The 12885-nt window shown below is 47.1% G+C and overlaps 1 protein-coding gene across 7 annotated transcripts in view; it reads left to right on the forward strand.

Annotated features, from left to right (window-relative positions):
* The window catches only part of LOC125466901 (ubiquitin carboxyl-terminal hydrolase 2-like), a 283930-nt gene that overhangs the window by 55086 nt on the left and 215959 nt on the right, over positions 1-12885 (forward strand). For all 7 annotated transcript variants that reach the window (XM_048562037.2, XM_059638959.1, XM_048562042.2 and 4 more), the window contains one exon: positions 340-1091. In XM_048562037.2, coding sequence (XP_048417994.1) covers positions 381-1091 — 711 coding nt within the window. In that variant the 5' untranslated portion in view covers positions 340-380. The remainder of the gene's footprint in view (positions 1-339; positions 1092-12885) is intronic.

Consider the following 12885-nt stretch of genomic DNA (forward strand, 5'->3'; position numbering starts at 1 on the left):
TTTGGAATGGGCACATTTACTTTGTTTTGTTCAAACAAATTGCTCCAACGTTTGGAGAATGGCTCCAGACTGTGTTTTACTTCCCAGTGTAAACTGTCACAGGAGATCTCCAACCCAGTCCCACTCACGTGTTTCAATGCGGTGAAAACGAGGGGTTGGTTAGTGGGTAAGGCCCAGGCTGGATGTAAAGAATAGGAATGGCCTGAGAACCTGAGAAGTGTCAGTGGGCACAGCAGAGTAGCTAGTGGGTGATGCTAGGGGAGGTTGGGTTTGAGGGAAGCTTTAAATTAAAAGTAATTATCAATTTGAGGTCTAAAATGAATTTCTTTTTCTCCTCAGTAAATGCCAGGCGAGGCCTACTGTGTGAGGCTGAGGTTGACATGTCTCGAGTTTCCTCCTCATCCACAGCGAAGCGAATTGGGAACTATACTGGCAGCACCCTCTCCAGCTCTCACTATGGCACCATGTACCACAGCTACACTCCCAGCCTGGGCACCAGTTACACAGACAAGGACAAGCTTTATAAACCAGGCTACACCAACTGTATCACCCATGCCAGTTCTGGCCGAGCAGCGAGCAAGTGTATGGTGGATGCTGACCGTGGCCGGCAGATCCCACACGCTGACATACTGAACAGGCGCAGCGAGAGTTTGAATCGTGTTCCCCTGAAAGCCTTCCCTAGCGGACTGAGTGGCGGATACTGTGGTAACTATGGTTACAGCACGGTGAGCAGCCCAATGGGCTACCCTCCCCCTGGGCTGTCTCTAACCCGCAGGAAATCCATCAGCCAGACTGACCTAAACCGAGACCTGCTGAGCCTCCACATGGCAGACACGTACCAGTTAAACTCCACAAAAAGCCCAACCCTCGCTCGACGCCACATGGATTCCCAGGCCGGGAGCTACAGAGCCTGCAGCCGGAGTGACAGCACTGATGCTCACTTCAGTAAGGGCTCTGGAGCTTACAGCTTACCACGGAGCATGACACAGGAAACCATTACAGCTTCATTTAAAAGTACTGATCGCTTCAGCCCATCGTGGGAGAGGAGTGCAAGTAGCGGAAACTGTGCTTCACCTGTACGAGACAGAACGGTAAGTGTCGGCTCAGTGAAAGGGTCATGGGGTTAACCTGCTAATGGGAGGTGATTGTGTGACCTTGCATAAGGCATCAATAGTATCAGTCAGAGGAGGCCATTTGGCCCCTCAACCCTATTTTTCATTCATTAGGATCTCAGCTGATCTACCACCGTTTCATCTTACACTACTCCTCCTCATTTCCTTCAATATCCAAAGTCTCCAAAAATGTACTGCTCTCTGCTATGAATATGCTGCATGATTGAGCTACAGCCACGACTAAATCTACAACTTTCCGGGAGTAAGAATTCCAAAAATACACAAGATTTTGAGAGAGGAAGTTTTCCCCTCACCGCAGTCCTGAATGGCTCTTTTTCCTGAGTCTATATCACCTTCTTTTAGGTGTCACCAATCTTTCAGTATTTACTATCGAACACTGTCAGAAAGATGGTTACTTTTCAATGAGATTATCCCTCTCATTCCTAAGGGTATTGGCAACTGCAAATCAATAAGATTTTCATCCTGGGAATTAATGTTGTGAACCTTAACAGAATCACCTCCCAGCCAGTAGATTCTTCTTTAGATAAGGAGGCCAAACCATTCAGAATCCTGTGTATTCCCATCAAAGCCTGGCAACATGGAATAAGGCTGTTTAGCCCATGGCACCTGTGTTGATCCTTTGAAAACTGTCCAAATAGTTTCACTGCTCTGCGCTTTCCCCATGCTTCTGCAAAGTTCCCTCAATTGTTTTCCAACTCCCTTTGGAAAGTTATGATTGAATTAACTTCCATCATCCTTACAAGCAACAATTTCTAGATCATGATAACTCGCCCTGTAAGCAACAAGAATCTATGAAAGATGTCAGCATCTTCAAGAGGAAATCTTACCAGGTTACAAAACAAAATTCTGTTCTTCATTCTGCATAATAAGCTGGGAGGGGATAACCTGTTGGTATGTGGGGTGTGTGGAATGCACACGTATATATGTGCTATGTTGTGCTTTAAAGCTTCAGTGTGAGCCTGGATTCCATTCCTGACACAATAGGAATGTTTTGGGGGATTTCTGCTCCACTGATGCTGCTCGGCCTGCTCCAGCTCTACACCTTGTTATCTAGGAATGTTTTGGGGGTTAGTCTGCAGAAACAACTCCTGGTGAGAAATTTTCTATTTGATCTGATCTGCCTGAAAGCAAATCCCATGTGAATATGGAGCATTACTGTTTGACACTGTGTGTAGCAGTGTGATCATCCTGTCTGAATTAGAAACCTGTAAGCCAGTGAAAGAAAGAACTTTCAGGACAGGCAATAAATGTTGACCCAGCCGATGGCACCCACACCTTGTGAAAGAATAAAACATCGGACGGCCTGAATGTCTTCACAGCCACAGATACACATTTGAAGTGTGGTCTCTGTTGTATCGTAGGATGGGTGGCAGCCAGTTTTAACACACAGCAAGCTCCCACAAATCGCTCTGGCAGATTAACAGATCATCATCTGTTAGTGATGATGGCTAAGGGATACACAGACTGGAAAACTGGTGAGATTGCCTATGCTCCTCTTCAAAATAGGACATTGAGACTTTTTGCGTCTTCATGTAAGAGCAGTTGAATACTTGCTATCTTATCCAAAAGACCGATTTGATGGTGGTGCAGCATTTCCTCAGCACTGACCCTCTGACAGTGCGGCGCTCCCTCAGCACTGACCCTCTGACAGTGCCCACTCCCTCAGCACTGACCCTCCGACAGTGCGGCGCTCCCTCGGCACTGACCCTCCGACAGTGCGGCGCTCCCTCAGCACTGACCCTCAGCACTGACCCTCTGACAGTGCGGCACTCCCTCAGCACTGACCCTCTGACAGTGCGGCGCTCCCTCGGCACTGACCCTCCGACAGTGCGGCGCTCCCTCGGCACTGACCCTCCGACAGTGCGGCGCTCCCTCAGCACTGACCCTCCGACAGTGCGGCGCTCCCTCGGCACTGACCCTCCGACAGTGCAGTCCCCGCTCCCTCGGCACTGACCCTCCGACAGTGCAGTCCCCGCTCTCTCGGCACTGACCCTCCGACAGTGCAGTCCCCGCTCTCTCGGCACTGACCCTCCGACAGTGCAGTCCCCGCTCTCTCGGCACTGACCCTCCGACAGTGCAGTCCCCGCTCCCTCGGCACTGACCCTCCGACAGTGCAGTCCCCGCTCTCTCGGCACTGACCCTCCGACAGTGCAGTCCCCGCTCCCTCGGCACTGACCCTCCGACAGTGCAGTCCCCGCTCCCTCGGCACTGACCCTCCGACAGTGCAGTCCCCGCTCCCTCGGCACTGACCCTCCGACAGTGCAGTCCGCGCTCCCTCGGCACTGACCCTCCGATGATGCAGTGCCCTCACAGAATTGAGCCAGAGAGTCTGATTGGATTATATGTAAAGTCTCATGATTGGGAATTGAATCCTGCTTCTTCTGAGGTGTTGATGCTCCTCACTGAATGACAGATGGCTCCACAGCCTGCAGCTACCATACAGGCGTAACAGTGAATTAGACCTGGCCTCACAGCCATTTATCTAACCTGCTTCTGTCTGTCCTGTTCTGCATTCCAGGCACTCACTCATCTGCTAGCAACAAGCAAGCATGAATTAAACATCCAACCATAGCTCACCTCAATCTCAAGTCAGTCTATAACAGCCACAATTTCTCATTAGTGTAGTGTAGTGGAAAAGGATATGAGTTTGACTTGCAGGATACCACAAGGTCACAGCAGGTCCCAAGGGTAAACAGTATAGTGGTGTTCATGTCCTGTGATGTCATGTGTTAGTCGCTGAGGAACAGGAGGAGGCCATTCAGCCCCACTAGTCTGTTTGTCCCTGACCACCCATTATGACTGTATTTCTATTAATATTAATCCACCTCGATGTCACAGTCAGTAACCACCCCCCACCTCCCCATGGGCTTTCTTATTGACTGTAACTCTGCTGATGTTAATCTACCCCCTACCACTCGATCTGTTACTCTTCCAATTAGTGTTATTGGACAGCTTTTGTTATTCTGAGCTGGACCCTGTCTCCAAAATCCTGCTAGATGTTGTTTTATTGCTTTTGTGCTCTTCACCAACACCAACACCCCCCCCAAAACTTTGTTGCATTGAAGAAAATTAAAAGCATCAGTTTTCTTCAGTGAAAGGTTACAGTTGTTTTATTTTGGCTGCCGTGGCTGTATGAAGTAATTTGTTGTAATGGGAGTGGCCTCAGTTTATTCTTGGTCCTGGATGTAGAGCCTGACCTGGGTTTGTACCCTATCCTTTCCAGCATCTGTTGGTCTCAGCCACTTTCAGCTGAAGAGTGTCCAGTGACCAAACTCACTTCTTCCCTTTGTTCGTCATCGGTCTCTGAACTCCATTTACCAGAAAGTTTACCATTAGCGGAGGTGATGGACGCATGGTATTATCGCTAGACTATTAATCCAGAGACTCCACTGATGTTCTGGGGCTCCAGGTTTGAATACCACAAAATATTGTAGCCTGGAATTAAGAATCAGCTGATCATCATGAAATCATTGCCGATTGTTGGAAAAAACCCATCTGGTTCACTAATGTCCTTCAGGGGAGGTAATCTGCCATCCTCACCTGGTCTGGCCTACATGTGACCCCAGATGTGGTTGACTCTCAACTGCCCTCTGAAATGGTCTAGCAAGTCACTCAGTTGTACCAATCACTACAAAACCTCAAGGAACTGAAACAGGACGGATCCCCTGGCATTGACCTCGGCACCAGAAAAGACAATGGCAGAAACAACCCTGCAAAGTCCTCCTCACTAACATCTGGAGGTTTGTGCCAAAATCGGGAGAGCTGTCTCACAGACTAGTCAAGCAACAGCCTGGCACAGTCATACTCACAGGATCATACCTTACAGACAATGTCCCAGATACCACCATCACCATCCCTGGATATGTCCTGTCCCATACATGTGAACAGACCCAACAGACGTTGTTGCACAGTTGTATACAGCCAGGAGAGAGTTGCTGAAGGAGTCCTCAACATGGACTCCAGACCCCATGAAGTCTGATGGCTTCAGGTTAAACAGGGGAAAGGAAACCTCCGCTGATTTCCTCCCTCAGCTGATGAATCAGTATTCCTCAATGTTGAACAACACTCGGAGGAAGCACTGAGAACGGTAAGGGCACACAATGTACTCTGGGTGGCGGATTTCAATGTCCTCCACCAAGAGTAGCTCAGCAGCTGTACTACTGATCGAGCTGGTCAGTTCCTACAGGACCATAGCTGCTAGACTGGGTCTATGGGAGGTGGTGAGGGAACCAACAAGAGGGAAAAACATACTTGACCTCATCCTTACCAATCTGCCAGCTGCAGACACATCTGTCCATGAACGTATCGATAAGAGTGACCATCGCGCAGTCCTTCTAGAGACGAAGTGCTGCCTTCACATTGAGAACAACCTCCATCGTGTTGTGTAACACTATCACCGTGCTCAATGGGACAGACTTCACACAGACCTCGCAACTCAAGGCTGCGCATCCACGAGGCGCCGTGGGCCATCAACAGCAGCTGAACTGTACTCCAGCACAATCTGTAACCCCACGGCTCGGCATATCCCCTACACACTCACTACCGTCAAGCCAGAGGATCAACCCTGGTTCAATGGAGAGTGCAGGAGGGAAGGCCAGGAGCAGCACCAGGCTTACCTGAAGAGGAAGTGTCAACCTGCTGAAGCCACCGAACAGGATTACTTGCTCGCCAAACAGCGGAAGCAGCAAGTGGTAGACGAGCTAATCGATCCCACAACCAACAGATCATATCTAAGCTCTGCAGCCTTGCCACATCCAATCGTGAATGGTGGTGGACAATTAAACAACTCACTGGAGGAGGAGGCGCCACAAATATCCCCATCCTCAGCCAGAGGTGCCGAGTGGATGATCCATCTCGGCGTCCTCCAGTGGTCCCCAGCGTCACAGATACCAGTCTTCAGCCAATTCCATTCACTCCATGTGATATCAACAAACAGTTGGAGACACTGGATACTGCAAAGGCTATGGGTCCTGATAACATTCCAGCAATAGTACTGAAGACTTGTGCTCCAGAACTTGCCGTTCCCCTGGCCAAGCTGTTCCGGTATAGTTACAACACTGGGATCTACCCGACGATATGGAAAATTGCCTAGTATGTCCCGTACACAAAAAGCAGGACAAATCCAACCCGGCCAATTACCGCCCCATCAGTCTCCTCTCGACCATCAGTAAAGTGATGGAAGGTGTCAGTAACAGAGCTATCAAGCAGCACCTGCTCAGCAATAACCTGCTCAGTGACGCCCAGTTTGGGTTCCACCAGGGCCACTCAGCTCCTGACCCCATTACAGCCTTGGGTCAAACATGGACAGAAGGGCTGAATTCCAGAGGTGAGATGACAGCTGAAGGCTGTGTTCAACCGAGTGTGGCATCAAGGAGCCCAAACAAAACTGGAATCAATGGGAATTGGGGTAAACTCTCCGGTGGTTGGAGTCAGACCTGACACACAGGAAGATGGTTGTGGTTGTGGGAGGTCAATCATCTCAGCTCCAGGACATTGCTGCAGGAGTTCCTCAGGCTAGTGTCCGAGGCCCAACCATCTTCAGCTGCTTCATCAATGACCTTCCCTCCATCATAAGGTCAGAGGTGGGGATGTTCGCTGATGTTGCACAATGTTCAGCACTTTTTGTGACTCCTCAGATACTGAAGCAGTCCATGTTCACATGCAACAAGATCTGGACAATATCCAGGCTTGGGCTGACAAGTGGCAAGTGACATTTGTGCCACATAAATGCCAGGCTATGACCATCACAAATAAAAGACAATCTAACCACTGCCCCTTGACATTCAATGGTGTTACCATCACTGAATCCTCCACTATCAACATCCTGGGGGTTACCAGTGACCAGAAACTCAACTAGACTCACCACATTAACACAGTGGCTACAAGTGCAGGCCAGTAGCTGGGAATACTGCTGTGAGAACCTTACCTCCTGACTCCTCAAAGCCTGTCCACCATCTACAAGGCACAAGGCAGGAGTGTGATGGAATACTTTCCACTTGCTTGGATGAGTGTAGCCCCAACAACTGTCAGGAAGCTTGACACCATCCAGGACAGTGCAGCCGCTTGATTGGCATCACATCCACAAACATCCTCTCCCTCCACCACCAACGCTCAGTAGCAGCAGTGTGTACCATCTACAAGATGTACTGCAGAAATTCACCAAAGATCCTCAGACAGCACCTTCCAAACCCACGACCGCTTCCATGTAGAAGGACAAGGACAGCAGATACATGGGAACACCATCACCTCCAAGTTCCTCTCGAAGCCACTCACCATCCTGACTTGGAAATGTATCCCCGTTCCTTCACTGTTGCTGGGTCAAAATCCTGGAATTCCCTCCCTAATAGCAATGTGGGTGAACACATAGCAGGAGGACTGCAGCGGTTCAAGAGGCAGCTCACCCCGACCTTCCCAAGGGCAACTAGGGATGGGCAAGTAATGCTGGCCAGTCAGTGATACCCACATCCCACAAATGAATCGAAAAAAAACCCCTCAAAACACAGCACAAACATGGTAAATACAATAAACTCAACCATTCCCGCCAGAAATCCAAACAGGTCTTAGCTCAGGTAAAAATAGTATCAGAGATAATGGGAACTGCAGATGCTGGAGAATCCAAGATAATAGAATGTAAGGCTGGATGAACACAGCAGGCCAAGCAGCATCTCAGGAGCACAAAAGCTGACGTTTCGGGCCTAGAGCTCTCTGATGAAGGGTCTAGGCCCGAAACGTCAGCTTTTGTGCTCCTGAGATGCTGCTTGGCCTGCTGTGTTCATCCAGCCTTACATTTTATTATCTTAGCTCAGGTAAACACTGGATTGAATCTCTGTCTGCATTAATCCCTCTGTTCTGTCTCTCTCTCTCTCTCTCTCTCTCTCTCACACACACACACACACACACACACACACACACACACACACACACACACACACACACACACACACACACACACACGATCCCATCCAGTTCAAAAATGTCTGTGAGGGAAGGAAATCTATTGTCCTTATGTGATCTGGCCTACAAGTGACTCCAGACCCACAGCAATGGCGTTTACTGACTTCTGAAATGACAGCCTTCCGAATGTGTGTGGCTTGAACCTGATGCCTCTTATCCTCTAGTTGTGGCCTAACCAGAGCATTTTATAAACATTCAGCATAACCTCCTTGCATTTGGCAAACACAGGAAAATGGATTTCTGATTCGGATTAGTGAGCTTGATGGGGATTCCCTCAAGTTTTGTGAATTTTCAATATGTCGCCAAAACTGAAGTTGAGATGTGAAACCTGCCCCAGTTGGTTGGCCAGTGCATCTTTCTGTAAGGGGACAGTGTGAGCTGTTAGACTTCAAAAGGCTCCATTCACAGTCCTGGTTCCTGTCACCTGACAGACAAGGGGACTGACACTATACGGGAGCTCAGAGACAACCATAGATTCGATAAGGGATAAGCTGTAATGTCTGACTCTAAAACACCTATCTTCTCCTCTATCCATCTTCGGTCCGCCTCCCCCTCTCTCCCTATTTATTCCAGAACCCTCTCCCCATCCCCCTCTCTGATGAAGGGTCTAGGCCCGAAACGTCAGCTTTTGTGCTCCTGAGATGCTGCTGGGCCTGCTGTGTTCATCCAGCTCCACACTTTGTTATCCCACTATTCACTCCCTACCTTCCCTAACCCCACTGACTGACTCACCCCCTCACTCACGGAAACATAGAAAACAGGAACGGGAGGAGGCCGTTCAGCCCTTCAAGCCTACTCCGCCATTTAATATGATCACGGCTGATCATCCAACTTAGTGCTTTATTTCCACTTACTCCCCATGACCTTTGATCCCTTTAGCATGAAGAGCTTTATCTAACTCTTTCTTGAAAACATTCAATGTTTTGACGTCAAATGCTTTCCGTGACGCAGAATTCTGCAGGCTCACTATTCTGAGTGAAGAATCTTTTCCTTATCTCAGTCTTAAGTGATCTACCCCATATCCTTAGACTGTGACACTTGGTTCACTCGCTCACTGCCTGATATTTATAGATTTTCTTGTTCTAGCTGAGGGAAGTTTGTTTTACAGTTTTCTTTTACAGTGTAACTTTATGCATGAACAGATACTTTACCGAAAGTGAATAGACTTTATTTAGTATTGAGTGTACACGTATATAGAGTGACAGCAAAGCACAATGGCTCATAATGTTCAAATAAAACCCCTGAGTATGATCACTCCCAGTGTCACCCTTCTGGAAATGTTATTCTGTATATAAACATCCAAACTCCTTGAATAGGGTCCATTTATAAATCACGCCTGGTACAGTTGTAATCACTTTATCAAAGACTTGTCTCCATTAGCTACCTGGAGGCAAGAGGATATGCAGCAGCAGATTAATTAGAAGTTGCCCTGTCATATCAATGAAGGTCAATATGGCATAGAATTGAAGGTTGTAAGGAATACCCTGGGCCTGTACTGGGTGGCTAGTATTTTATGTAGAGCTGACAAGGTGTAGAGCTGGATGAACACAGCAAGCCAAGCAGAATCAGAGGAGCAGGAAAGCTGACGTTTCGGGCCTAGACCCTATTCAGAAATGGTATTTTCTGTAACCTGGTTACCATTGTAGTGGTCTCTTGTGTTTCTTGCTGACATTGACGTTTTGAGAAAGGTATACTTGGCCAGAGAGTTTCTCCATCCAACTAAAACAGGCATTTTTTTTGATGAGGGTAAAAACAACACAGAGTAGGAGTGGAAGCTGGTGATCAGCAATGAGAAGTGGATACTGGTATGGAGGCTTGTGAATGCTAGAGGACTGAATGTGTGTATGAGTCTCTGTATCCCAGCATCATCCAAGTGACATTGAGAACATAGTGCCAACTGTGGCTCAATGATTGGAATTCTCACCTTATAGTAGTCAGAGTCTGTCGGACCAGGCACTACATGAGCTCAGATTCTGATTGATAAGTCAGTGGCATACTTTCCCTTCTTTCAGAGTTGGTAAACCAATTCCACATCTCTTCTCTGTGTTCAATGTACAAGAACCAATGCACTATTTTGTTTCTCCCCTCTGCCCTGCTTAATATTTCCCCTCAACCATCAATGCCAAAGCAGACTTTGTGAACATTTTCATGTTATTGTGGAATCTCACTGTGTGCAAGGATACAGTCTGAATTCTGAATGGCACTACTGAAACGTATATTCATTATTTCAAGGCAGTACGTGAGAAGTTAAGATTATTGTCTGAGAATTTGGTGAACATTAGAATATAGTTTGGAACATTGTCCTAATTAAACCTGTTAGCGAAACAGCCTCAAGAAACAGGTCTTCAGCAAACAGGAATATTTCACTTTGATAAAAGTAAACTACTGCAGATGCTGGGAATCTGAAATAAAAATCAGAAAGTGCTTGAGAAACTCACCAGGTCTGGCATCATCTGTGGAGAGAAAACTAAAGTTAACATTTTGAGTTAAATATTTAGTTCTGAAGAATCATCTCTTTCTCTCTGTACAGGTGCTGCCAGGCCCTGCTGATTTCCTCCAGCTCCTTGTATTTTCACAGATTTCCCTTTTTATTTTGCTTTTAGAACAGTCTTCCGGACAACTATGACAAGTCCCTTTTTTAAAAAAAATCTGCTCAATTCTCTGTCTTACTGTCTGGAAAAACTTGTTTTTGAGTGATTGGGATTGTTAGGATCATGAGAGTATCGGCTGAGTTATCCATTCAGAGAGTCAGAGATCAGGGAGGCAGCCTTACACAGTCCTGGTTGGGACAGTGCAGAACAAAACTGGTACCAGTTCTCAGGGATTGGTGTATGTGGGTGTGAAGTGACAGTGCTATCAGTGGTTGTGTAAATGTTTATTGGTATGCTATTGCATTAAGTGCAAATGGATGAGATGTTCTTTAATAGGCTTCTATCTCTGCCAGCTGTGCAGAGTTCTTAGCTCCTTGTTATTTATTAACCCTTGCCTTAGTGTGGAGTTGGATTTCACTGCCTGTAGGGTGTCAGTAACTTCATTCCATGTGAATAGGGTCAAAACCCAAATGGGAGGGGGAGGTGAAGAGCACTTCCTGTTCAAGAATTAAAATTCAGTCGCTAGCAAGAAGAGATTATGAAGTAGAAGGTGTAGAGCCTGTGTAGGTAAAGATGAGAAACTGCAAAGGGAAAAAGACCCTGATGGGAGTTGTGTACAAGTATCCTGGAAGTAGTCAGGATGTGGGGAAGAAAATACATTGGGAGGTAGAAAAGGCATGTAAGATATTTATCTCCACAATATTCATGGGGGTGTTAATACGCAGGTGGAAAACTAGGTTGGTAGCGGATCTCAAGAGGAATTTATTGAATGTCTGTGACAATTTTTTGTGGTAGAGCCCAGCAGGGAACACACTGTTTTGGATTTGGTGATGCACAATGAGGTAGACTTGATTATAGAGCTGAAGGTGAAGGAATGCCCCCAGGGCAGTGACCACAATAAGACACAATTCACCTGCAATTTGAGGGGGAAAATGTCTGAATCAGATGTAATGGTATTACAATTGTGTAAAGGTAACTATAATGACATGAGGGAGGAGCTGGCTAGAGTTGATTGGAAAGGAAGCCTAGCAGGGAGCAGGCAATGGCAGGAGTTTCTGGGAGCACAGCAGAAATCCATCCTAAGGAAGAAGCAATGTATGAAGGGGAGAATGAGCAACCATGGCTGACAAGGGAAGTCATAAAGGAAAAAGGAGAAGCACGCAATGTAGTGAAGATTTGAGGGAAGGCAGAGGATTAGGAAGCCTGTAAAAACCAGTGGGGAATAACTAAAAAAGCAATGGGGGAGATGATGAAATATGAGGGTAAGCTAGCTAGTAATATAAAAAAAGTGATTTTTTCAGATTTCTAAAAGGTAAGAGAGAGGCAAGAGTGGACTTTGGACCAAAGAAATGGTGTGGGAACTGAATAATATGTTTTCTTGGTGGACGACACCAGCAACATACAAGAACTTTGGAGAGTCAGGAGGCAGAGGTCTGTGTTGTGGCCATCACTAGGGAGAAAGTGCAGGGAAGCTGAAGGGTTTGCAGCTGGATAAATCACCTGGACCAGGTGGACTACACCCCAGAATTCTGAAGGAGATAGGTGAGGAGATTGTACAGGTATTGGTGCTGATCTTTCAAGAGTCTCTGGAGTCAGGGATGATCCCAGAGGACTGGACCTGGCGAATATAACACCCTTGTTTAAGAAGGGAGAGAGACAGAAGGCAGGAAACTACAGGCTGGTTAACCTGACCTCAGCCGTTGTGGTCAGAGTTTACAGTCCATTATTAAGGATGAAATTGTGGAGTACCTGGAAGTGCATGATAGAATAGGGCTAAGTTAGCATGGCTTCATGCTAAGGAGGTACTGAGCAAGTTAGTAAAAGGACAGCCAGTGGATGTGATCTATTTGGATTACCTTACGGCCTTTGATAAGGTGCTGCACAGGAGGCTGCTAAATAAGAGCCCATTGTGTTAGGGACAAGGCACTCGCATGGAGAGAGGATTGACTGACTGGCAGAAGGCAGAGGGTGAGGATAAAGGGGTCTTTTTCAGAATGACAGCCAGTGACTAGTCGAGTTCCACGGAGGTCAGTAAATGTTAACAATCTGGATGAAGGAACTGAGAGCATTGTTGCTAAGTTTGGAGATGACACAACACTAGGTAGTGGGATAGGTAGTGTTAAGGAAGCAGGGAGGCTGCAGAAGGACTTGGATGTACGAGGAGAGTAGGCAAAGAAGTGGCAGATGAAATATAACTTACCGAAGTG

Source organism: Stegostoma tigrinum, chromosome 32, assembly GCF_030684315.1.
Source record: "Stegostoma tigrinum isolate sSteTig4 chromosome 32, sSteTig4.hap1, whole genome shotgun sequence".
Classification (NCBI taxonomy): Eukaryota; Metazoa; Chordata; class Chondrichthyes; order Orectolobiformes; family Stegostomatidae; genus Stegostoma; species Stegostoma tigrinum.